Genomic DNA, 12,381 nt, shown 5'->3' on the forward strand with positions numbered 1-12,381 from the left:
TTGTTTGTCTCAGTCTGTTGTTTATATCTTCTTCTGTTGTTCCTTGGTTCGATATTATGGTTCCTAAATACTTGAATTTATCTGTTCCATTTATTTGTCTTCCCTCGTCTATCTCTAGGTTTCTCATATCCTTGTTTTCTGTTGTTAGGTATTCGGTTTTCTCTAAGTTTATTTCCATTCCGTTGTTTTTATATTCTCCTTCTAGTTTTCTGAGCATAAAGCTGAGATCTTCTTCATCTTGTGCGATGACTACTTGATCGTCGGCAAAACTTAAGGTGTATAGGTATTCGTCTCTTACTGGTATGCCCATTCCTTCGCACTTTCTCCTCCATGGTTTGAGTGTCTTTTCCAAGAATATTTTAAACAGAGTAGGGGACGTAGCACAGCCTTGTAGAAGTCCTTTTGTCGTCTTAAATGGATTGTAGGCTTTATTTCCACATTTAATAGCTACTTTGTTTTCTTTGTATAGTGCTTTAACTGCTTTTATTAGTGTTTGTCGGATTCCGAGATCATTCATTGCTTGAACCTAAGGCAAAAAAAAAAAAATGCTCATGCATATGCGTTAAAAACGGTGAACTTAGAAGATGGAAAGGTAATTTCATCATGTTTCGAATATATCTGGGTCAAAGATGGAAAGAAACGGACGCACTGAAACAGAAATCGAAGAACAGATTATAAAAGGGAAAACAGTAGGCACACTGAACTCACTACTCTAGTCTAAACCTGTCTCTAAACAGAAATAGAAGTTCTACTTTGTAATTATAAAACCTGGCAACGAGAGAATGGAACAAAAACACCTTGTTCTGGAAATGGATTTTTGGCGCAGGTCAGCAGGTATATCCAGAATGATGCTCGTAACAAATGAAAGATTAAGACAAATCGTGGACAGAATAACCACCGTCATAAAAAAAGTACAGCAAAAACGGCTTATTTATTGGATTGATTTGAATATTGGATTGACAACCACCTGAGGGAAAAGAACAAAGAAGACCAAACACAACATGGCTTGATGGAGTTCAATGCCAGGGGGCGATCTACAACCAGGAGACTGGACGTGAATAGAGACAGTGGACCGGAAGGCGCATGACGCTATGAACCGGAAATTATTATATACATTTATATTACCGATCGTTTTTAAACTATTCACAGCGATTTCTAAACGAATTGTCTGTTCTTCTGTGAGTAATTTTGGTATACATTTTGACACACATGTGATTCATTTCCAAATTATTGGTTAGAATTAACGAAACACAAATTTTCGGTATTCCAAGTTCATTTTTCAATTCGTACAGTGTCAAATGACAATCATCTTAAATCGAAAATCTGACATGTTCGATATTTTCCGGTGTTTGGTTTTCGGTGCGACCATTTTTAAACCAATTGAAACATTCTTTTACCTAGGTTTGGCTCATTCATTCAAATCTAAAGGATTTTTGCATAATTTTAAGATTCCCATCAACTTTCTTCGCGTTTAAAGCACCACTTAATGGAAATTCATTATTCGCGTTCGATCATTATTTGCAGCCATAACAAAATATGACAAACGCAAAAAAGACATTGTTGAAAAGTATGTTATTACGAACTAGATTCTTCCCGTTGGAAACTGTGATAATATATATGTGAAGTGTCACTGGTTATGTTCGTTCTATTGCCCACAGAGGGCGTTGGAACGTATGGCTTCCTTTTGGATACCTAGGGATACCTTGGGACAGACCTAGTACTTTTTAGTATTTATTTTTGTTTATTTATATCTCGTGTATATAAAAAAATAAACATTTTTATTTCTTTTAGGTCCAACTCGAGTATTTTAGGACAAAAGAAGAAAAATCAAAGGAAAGCCAGAAATAAGAAACGTGCTCTGGAACGTCGACATAGCGAGAGCGAAGCCTCGGGCGATGAGAAGAAGGAGGGAGATTTAACGGACTGCAGTTACAAGAAAGAAGATAACATTTTTCATTTGGAGGTGGATAACTAGAATCTTGATTTGGTTTTGATTGTTTAGGTTTATTAACGATATACGCAGCAATATGATAATGACTTGGATTGCATTGATTTAAGTGTAACGATTCTTAGAAAGGCATCTTTTATGTTGTTAGTTATGTAGGGAAAGTCATTTTTAGGGATCATTTTAGTCGTTTATTTTCGTTAAAGGATACGTGAATTTATCGGTGAAAGTTGTAACTAAGAGTGTGGACATGCGCAGGGAAATTTATTAAAGTGTTTGATATACCTATACATGTGACGCTGAAGCGACCTGTTCTAATTAGTATTAACGCAAATTATAACCCTCCTAAGATAAAATTAAACATTTAAACGGTATGTAACAAATAAGATATCAAATAATGAATTTAATTTTAACTTTATTTACTGGCTAATTAGTCTGGTTACTGAACCTAAAAATGGGATATTACCTCCAAATTCTTTAAAAATGCACTGGAAAAATTAGAATTAAGCTCATCGTACCCTCCACTTCAAAAGTTATATAAGTGTGTCATGTTCTTTTTGGTTTTAGGGTGTGAAAATAGGCCATTGAATTAAAAACATGAAACAATATATTTCAGCGTTTTATAGGATAGAATTATGTTTAAATATCATACATTCTTATTGTTTTATATTCTGTGATGTTGATTTATGGTATTTAAAAATATTTCTTACCTTAAAAACCATCACTTATATAACGAAATAAATTATAAAAATTTATTTTTAACAGTTTAAAATGTTTTTAATGAAATTTATATAGAAGAAATGGTTCCTTATAGTATATATGGTACAATAAATTAATTTTAATGTTTCAACCCTTAAACATCACCCCTTATAATGAAAATATAGAAAAGATCTGTTTTAATAGATTTAAGGGTTTTATAGGATTGAATTATGTGTGAATATATTCAATTCTTATTTTTTTTATGTTCTGGAATGTTGATTTATGATATTTAAGAATATTACCAACTCTTGATGTGTGTACACGCAACCAATGTTATATGGAATCACCATATATTTCAACCAATATTTATTTCTTTTGAAAAAACTTGTTATTGTTGCGACGAATGAAGGTTTTTATTGAAAATAAACTAACTTTCACTTTCAAAACCGAAAATATGCCTTATGTGGGGTTAACGAATGTGTAAAGGGGAAAGATTATTGGTCTTGTGGAGCAAATAATGTCTCAGAGGGAAATAACTGCAGTGGTAGGCGTAACACAGGTCGTTGTGTTAAAAACCTATGCTAGGTATCAGGAGTTAGAAACGCTTAACAATAGACAAAAATACAGTCGCCAAAAAGTAACAACGGCTTGCCACGATCGTTTTATTGTCCAAGTTGCTAGAAGAGAACCAACACTTTCTCACCTGCAACCCCAAAAGCAGCTCTTGGAAGGTATAGGTATACATGTTTTAGTTGAAACTATAAGAAGAAGACTTCGTGCTCGAAGACTGTACAGTAGTAGACAGTTACGGGTTCCCGAGTTAACCAGGCAGCACAAGATTGATCGCCTAAATTGGTGTCTTCAATACCAAAACTGGAACATTGGAAATTGGCAAAATGTGCTATTTTCAGACGAAACCAGGATTTGTGTAAAATCATATAACTAATGAATTCGTGTACTTACAGGGCTAGGATGACAAGCACGAACGTAAATAGACAGATCTGTTCACAGACATAAAGGAGGAAGTGTTATGTTCAGGGGAGGTAATATGGTCGATGAAAAAACTCTAAAAACTTTAATAGTTCACAGGTATGTTGATTTGGTTCTATAACCTTTAGTTAGACTCTGAAAACGTGCAGTGAAAAAAATTTAATTTCCATGCATGATAATGCACCTCCCTCCACATACCAGCAAAGTCACTACAGACTTCCTTGAAGTAGAAGATATCACTATTCTGTAGTGACCTGCTTACTAACTCGACCTTAACTCAATAGAGTATTTGTGGGAATTCACAAAACACCGTACAGCTATTACAAGTTGCTCTTGAAGAATGGAAACAATCTACCATAATAAAATCTTGACAATTTGTTTAGGAGCATGCCCACACGAATTGGAGCTTGTATAAGGACTAGGATTAATAATACCAACTACCAAAAACAACATAAATAAATAAAAGCAATTTAAACATCATTCCTTGTACATTGAAATTTTGTATGCTATTGACTTTAAAACAAATAATTTCAGTTTTATTATTTAAGAATTTATGGGTTTCTTTAATTTTTATGTATTAGTGATTAAACTGCTTTAAAATAAATATTCTTTGACTTCGTAGGTTGGTTTTTTTTTAAAGTCAATTAAAACATTAAGAAATATCAGATGATTCCATATAAGTTTGGTTGTGTGTGTACTTTCTATTAATTGTCCCAAATGTATTGTGATTAAAAACGGCTTGAGAGGTGAATTATGTGAATATTAGATTTAAAGGGGTATCATAATAATATACTGTATTTTTAAAGTTTTCAATGGAGTTTAGAGTTTAAAAACATACCTAATTTATTTCAAAACGAATTTTTCAGAATTTTCTCTAAAAAAGTACATTTAGTTCTTTGGCCATAAGTCCGTTCCTTTTTGAGCTATTTTACCCATCAAAATACCATTTTGTAGGGAATTTTATGGGATACAATGTCATGTTTAAATCCTTTGGAATTCATAGTTTTAGAAAGTTGTGAACTAAAGTGCTTGGACACGGCCTCCCTCATACGTAAATGCAACTTTTGAATGGTAATATTTCATTGAGAATTATGCTACTACATATAATACAAAAAATAATAAAAAAACCAAATCTTTATAAAAAAAAAAAAATTTCTAAGAACACTTTCTTTCGTAATTTTATTACTTTCAGAGCTGTTTTGAAAATAAAACGTAAAAATTAAACCACTTCTTTCCTAAATCTCTGCTTTCTAAAATATTAAAACGTCTGTAACAGATTATTGTGGCATAACTTACATGATTTGTTAAAGGGTTTACAGGTTTTGACTTCACTTTTATTGCTAATATTTTCTTACAAAAATTGTGAGGCCTATCTTATTCTCAGCATAACTTTTTCAATTTTTGTCCCAAAGACATTTTTTATAAAAGCTCATTTTGCAACAGTTTCAAAAATGTTGGATAATTTTTCCCTATGTATTGCTCAGTTTTCAGTTATTTAACGTTGAAGTCGTCGCTAAAAACAGTTAAAATGTTTTTTGGACGTTTTCAATCACGAATAACTCAAAAAGTATTGGGTTAACAAAAAAATTCTTACGATATTGTTGGCTTAAAATTTGGTTATCTGTCGATTTCGGTGATGTTATTTTGACGTTTTAAATTTCACCCCTAAGAAGACGTGACACTCACCCCCAGGGTAAAAGCACAAATCGGAACTATATAACTTTTGTTATTTGAGTTATTTTACAACTCCTGTTTACATTTCAGGTAAATCAATACAGTTTTAAAGAATTCGTAGCAGAAACTGTTCAGTAACTGGACTAAATTTGTAAGCCAAAGAAAAGATTTAACATAGTCTATTTTTTCCAGTGTATACATCTTTTAATTTTATTTTTACTCTTTACATTAGTATTTTTTATTTATTATTCACTCTTTTGAGTCTTTATTTTTTACTTAAAAAACTATTCGTACTATTAGTTGCTTTAACTAAATGAAATATTAAAGTATATAGGAAATCGTTATCCAAATTAGGATATATTTACCAAAAAGAATTCTTGTTATTTAGTCATATTATGATAATTGTAACAATATAAGATGCCTTTCCACTGATTTTAACGTTCATAAAACACTATATGTTTATGAATAATTAATAAAAAGAATGTTTCCGATCCATAATTACGTAAAGTTCTGCAGGTTATAAATTTCTGTAATTATTGTAAAATTATCGTCATTACAGAAATTTTTTTCTGGAAAATACGAGACATTTCAAATTTTTAAGTCGGTTCGTAGTACAGAGACACGCACTGGGAAAGGTGGGTGAAGTAAAACATAATGATCAGGCATAGCCGTGGTGTCCCATTGCTGACTTATTTTCTTGTTTGATTTGTTTAGTTTCGTGGCTTATATCTGCGCCTTGGTTCAAGAAGTGCCAATATTAGAAAATTAGTTTTTCAGCATTCACTATTCAAAAAAAGGCTGCAATTTCTTTTAGTCACTGTTCTTCTATAATTTATTTCACGTGCTTTATATTTTGGCAATAAAGTATTTAGATAATTACTATCTCAGATATCGTCGGTATACTGCGAAAATCAGGTAAATGTGGGAATACCGAAATCGAGAAAAAACGTTTTTAAAGTTTAGTTTTTTATTGTGAATTAAGCAGTCAGCTTGTTTTCGATATTAGGTATTCTAGTGAAAGATGCATATATCTGAAATAATATTCTATCATTAGTTTGAAAAAGTTGAGACACCTATCTGACTAGTGCTAAATTTAAGTTGGAAATGCTATCACTTATCTGGTTTTACCTGCAAATCTAAATAAATCAGTTACTTTTCAAATAATATATTTAACACAAATATAATATTTTTGTTTTGTGATCGAGATATGAGACTTTTACTAGGTAATAGCAATGTTTTAAGGTATTAGTCGATATTTATGACATTTAACTGGTTTTTGCTGAAAATTATATTAACAGCTGTTTGTAGTTATATAGCTATAGTTATATAGTTAGTAGCTGATTCGTTACTGAAAGCAGGCTCTGGCAAGATGTCTGTTACATCATTTCCCTTATTACATAGCTGTACCAAATCTCTCTTTTTTGCTATGCTAATTGGTAAATGTGGATCATAAAGTCGCTTAAGTCCTTCAAGATTGCTTGTTTGTATTAGTTGATAACTAGTTTAGAGATAACTTTTTTCTTGTTGACTGCCGTGCAGTATTAGTAAGGAAATAATTGAAGCTTGTTGACATGCAATAATTAAAATAGATCCTGTTTGTCTCTCCTTTTACAAATCTCATTCTTTTTATCTTCAACCACATTATTTTTTCGCCGTTTTGGTCTTTTGCCCGGCCTTGAATTAAAGTGTGTGACAAATTTTTTAAATCATAAAAGTCGTAGTATTTAAATTCTTTACATTTGTATGGTTCTATACATACTTTTTTATGAACAACCTTGATATTTTTAGTTTCTCTTGCATTTTGAAAAACAGACAAGTAATCTGGTATCCCATAAATAGATCTGTGTTTTTCAGCTGTTTCGATACTACTATGCATAGAGTCAACTTCCATATAGGAATGTCCAGACTCTAAAAATGTGTGTTCAGTAATATTTAAATGGTCTATGTTTTGAACATCCCACAATAGTGAGGCTGCGATATGCTGATGACGATTCTGTCCTCTGCAGGTATCAGAAAATATACTTATTTCACTTACATATTCTGGAACACATTTTGATAAGTAGTGGAATATAATGCTTCCTATTTCAGAACTTCCTCCTCTACCGTTAATTTCGTTAATTTCTGACCAGGCAAAACAGTAAGCTGCATTTGGTAATGCTCATATACACACAAATTTTAGAATTTTGTTTTTCAAGATTACATACTTCTTTTCTTTTCTGATGTTCTCTGTAACTGTCTTCTAAATTCGAATTGTCAGTTGGATTAGCCCTGTCATATTTATTACAAACTAAACATTGATATTTTTTAGGAACAAAAAAGGATTTAGGATTTAAAAAAGTTTAAATTATAGTCGTTAGAAAATATTCTTCGATATGTAATTTCGCTAACACCTTCCAGTTTCTTCTACCCACAGCCATTTATATAAAGTTGGTACATTTTTCTTATACTTAAATTTTTGTCCAAATATCTACGCTTGGAACTTTGGCGAATATAAGGTGGGCCCATGGTTGGAAAAGACTCAATATGAGCCTTCACGATTTTTCCTGTCTTAAAAAAAAATTTCTCACATACCTGTATGTCTTGACCATTCAAAGAAAAGTAACACTTTTTGGAAAATGCATGTGGTTTTTTTAAACTACGACAAACTGCAACGACTCTCTTTGGTGGCTCCATTTTAATACGTGCAATTAAAAAAATTTTCTGGCCTATGTGTTCTAACTTCCAATAATCAGGACATAGTCTTTGTCTGTAATCTTCGCTGAAATAACTGGCACATTTGTACACGCGCTCTGAACAATTAACTGGTATTGCCAATTTTGCTAGTCTATTTTTTTTTATCTCCTAAGGCAAACCCTTAGCACGCCTCATTTTTGCGACATTTATTACCCATTCTTTGGAGTTAGCTTTTCTCCGTTTTAGTGGATGTAGGTATTTCCATACTTTGTCAAAAAGTAGATTTAATATCCAACTAGCTATTTCAGTTGACACTAAATTGTTCGTGGGTGCACCTATTTCAGTATTTTCTTTCTCATCATTTAGGCTATCAAGGTCAGCTGTTTGTAATTCATATAGACTTCCTAGAGAGAGTGATCCCTCTTCACTTGGCTGATATGTGGGGTCTACATCTAAAAAGTCACTATCAAAAATGAATTCCATAATTGAGACTATATTGTTCTGAGAATCATCAAGAATTGAACTGCTGTCTTCAGTTTCAAAGAGATCTAAAAAACCCAAGATATTGCACAACAAGTAACTAATTAATACCTATTAACAAAGTATTTCAAAACTTTCTAGTCACAAATATAGAAGACAAGCAATTTCATTTAATAGTCTGCTTAATTTTAGCATAATCTTTTAACTTAACACCATTAAGATCATTTATGGTTTTAGCTTAGTAATCATTTCTAAATTTTAACTCAACCCGTTTTCAGGTAGAATGAAGTAAGTGTACTTAAAGGTTTTTACTACTCGATATGAAAGAGAAATTTTAATAAATCATACACGTAAAATATATTAAAGACCTTTTACCTTACACCTTTTTACTGAATATGGTATGCAGTAGTAGAAATATATTGTTGTTCGGCATAATAATATATGCGGGCTTACTTTGTTTTACGTACAACAGAACTTTAATTTTATGGAAGTAAGTAAAGATATATTGTTTTATTTGAAAATGGAAAGTTGGTTAGGTGTAACTTATTTATTACATAAATTATCTGCTGCATGGTAAGTCGTATCATTTATTGGGTTTTACCTGTATGTAGAGCGGAAAAAGCTGAGAATTTTGGTATACTTAACTCAATATTTTAAAATTTGTCATTTACCTGGTTTTCGCAGTATACCGACGATATATTTCTTTACATAATCGTTTCGAAATTATTGGTACATTGTACTAATTTGTGATATTGGTACTTCTTGTTTTAAAGAAATTGAAAACTCCAAGGACATTGATTTAATTTCACTGTGGCTTTTAGCATTGTTACAATAAGAAACAATTTTAAAGTCTTCTAGTTTTTTTTTCACACATAAGTATTTTATTATTTTATTAAACAAAAAATTGTAAGTGCAAAAATAATACAAAGTTTCTGATTGGTGAAAACATTTAAGTCAAACATAATTACCAATGAAATTTATCAAAAAAAAAGTAATATTGTCAGTCATTTTCTTCATGTGGCAGGTATTCATCTTCGTTTGTAGCTTTAGCACCCAAATCTAAACATAAGTGTGTGGCTAGTAGGATTGAAGGTCTTTTAATTTAGCTTCTGGGGATAGTATCACTTTCTAATAGATCGGTGATTAAGATTTGAACGGGTTATTATTACTTCTACTCTTGTTAAATCGAGTACTTTGAACTATTTTTCTTCACTAAATGAATATCTGTAAAACATTTTAAATTTAGACTCTGTTCGGTACTGAATCCATTTTATTTTTAGCCATTGCACTGTTTCACCCTCTGTGTTTTGTTTCCGATTAACAAAGTTACTTGACAATAGTTTCTTAAAGTTGTAAAAATGATTTTGAACCAATTTACGTACTTCTATTGGTTTCCTAGAAACTAATCTAATACCCAATTTACCCAATCTTTTGGTATATCAATTTGACTGTTGTGTTTAGCTTGACTTTTACGATGGAGGCATGAATTTTGTCACCCTTCATATGCGTATGACCGGCTCAAGAAACTTTTGATTAATTAACTTAATTTTGTTATCATTCTTATCAATTGTTACCACGTAATGTAAACACTGGAACATCGGAATACATAAAGTCATACTGTAAGACGTTAAGAGGTAGGAAACCTGAATATTTATAATTAGCTTTGAGTTTCATTTGGTTGTCTTAAAAATGTACTCAATGCTCCTCGATCAGTGTGTTAAATTTTGAGGATGGTCGTTGGACCTGAATGATTACACATGCTTAAAAAAATTAAATGTTTTTCGCTTTTTCGGTGAAGATTCGGTTGCTTTAATCTGGGCTCAAAAGTTTTGCCTTCTACTATGAGAAGTCAAGACCTAATTTGTACTATTTATCATCGTCCACTCAAAACTGGGGTCACAGGATTTGGAAGATTTGTTTGATTCTTTTTCTTCCGTAATATCTTCTGTAACATTATCTTCATTTTTTAATTCCAACTAATAATTTTGGAGTAGAATTAGAACTGATAGACTATCTGAATATGAAATAGGTCGAATGGCTGATGGAAGATTGGGATATTGGGAGTGAAACAGAAGTAGCAGTCATTAGTATGGTTTTTAGATTAATGTTTTTTTTAGGTAGCCAAACCATGGTAATCGTATTACTTACACAATAGGATAGCCACTACAAACTGTGAACATTGCCTTCCTCTGCTTCTTCTTTGAGTGCCTCTCCTATCGGAGATTGGATATCATTAGGGCGATTCTAATTTTATTTTCTGCTGTTTTGAATAATCCGTTAGTGGTACAGCCAAACCACTCTCTTAAATTTCTCATCCAGGACATTCTTCTACGGCCTGGATTTCTGCGTCCTTGGATTTTTCCTTGCATTATATTTTGTAGGAATGTGTACTTTTGTCCTCTCATCAGGTGGCCAAAGTATTCAAATTTTCTCTTTTTTATATTCAGTATAACTTCTGGATCGTTATTTATTCTGCGTATTACTTCTTCATTTGTAATTTTATCCACCCAACTTATTTTTAGTAAACGGCGGTAGTACCACATCTCAAAGCTTTCAAGATGTTTAACATTCCTCTGTTTAAGAGTCCATGCCTCAACACCGTAAAGCAAAGTACTAAATACTGAATTTTAACATTCTAGTTCGTAGCTGAATACTAATATCACGATTACAAAATAATTTTTTCATTTTTATAAAGGTAGACCTGGCAATTTCAATACGTCTTTCTTCCTTGCCTTCCTCTGAGGCCATCTAATTTTGGAGGCGTATTTCTCGATCTCAAAAAAAAAAAAACAAAAACTAATCCTTTTACACTAATCCAGCCACTGATTGTGTACAAAAAATAGTCTGGCCAATTGTCTTCGCCAAGGCCACAAGCTACAAAAATAGTCTCTACCCACGTCTGTAATCTATGAGTATGGAGTGGGAGACCAATAGTAGTAATGTTGTTACGCTTATCTTGACTCTTCCATAGTTGCCATCGGTCTCTTAGGGATGCAAAATAGCCTTTTTAGCTCACTTGAGGTGCGCAACAACAGATCCAATCACCCAGTGGCACCTGCAGACGCTGCACCTCTTCATAGTATATGTTCCACAAGGGGGGTCCCAAGACAGATCTCTACGAAAAAACCGCATTCATTGAAGGTCTTTCCTACATTCACATATTATATTCTCTTACCATTTATTTTTTTGATTAAACCGATCGTACTTCAGCCAATATGTAGTCCCCTATGAATAGATAGGGGACCTAGTCAACTTCCGCCCTTCTTTCGCCCTTCTTTAATTTGCTTCAATTATTACTGTTGGAAATAATTATCTCCCATTCTTGTGATACATATGTACGTACTATTTATAAAGAACAATATTTTTTTATTTGTAATAATATAATGCAGAACGTAATTCAGGAAACATTCTTTTAATATGTATAATTGAGAACTTAGATTATCTAAGCACTTAAATATTATCAATTAGATGGTCAATATACGAATCAATAACAGTAACGTAACGAAGGATAATTGTAGTATTTGTATTGGAAGGTTTTTTTGGATTAGTAAAATAGTACAAGAAAAAAAAACAAAAAAAAATGAATGTGATAAGTTTACATATACAATTTGCTTTATATTGTGTTTTATTAAGTTTACTCACTGATTTTATAGAATATTTCAATTTTATACATGTTCTTAGACGAATAAAATGTTTCAAACGTTAAAAGATGTTATTTTTTAATTACCACTTATTCTTCTTTTCGAGTCTAGACCGCGTCGTGTTTGGATAATTTCTGTGTGGGTGTATCTTGACGTTTCACGGATTTCAGATCTATGTTTATACTAACATAATAAATCACCCTGTACATTAAATTAAAAATATACATTTAAGTAAATAAAACAATAATATTAGTCATTTCAAAGTTTTCAAATAAACTT

General features: G+C 31.8%; 1 protein-coding gene across 1 annotated transcript in view; it reads left to right on the plus strand.

Annotated features, from left to right (window-relative positions):
* Positions 1-12,169, plus strand: part of Nop17l (PIH1 domain-containing protein Nop17-like) — a 32,449-nt gene extending 20,280 nt beyond the window's left edge. The window contains exon 4 of the mRNA XM_072525781.1: positions 1,792-12,169. Within this exon, the coding sequence (XP_072381882.1) occupies positions 1,792-1,975 (184 nt within the window). The 3' untranslated portion in view covers positions 1,976-12,169. The remainder of the gene's footprint in view (positions 1-1,791) is intronic.
* Positions 12,170-12,381: the final 212 nt, after the last annotated feature.

The sequence above is a fragment of the Diabrotica undecimpunctata genome, chromosome 3 (assembly GCF_040954645.1).
Source record: "Diabrotica undecimpunctata isolate CICGRU chromosome 3, icDiaUnde3, whole genome shotgun sequence".
In the NCBI taxonomy this organism is placed as follows: Eukaryota; Metazoa; Arthropoda; class Insecta; order Coleoptera; family Chrysomelidae; genus Diabrotica; species Diabrotica undecimpunctata.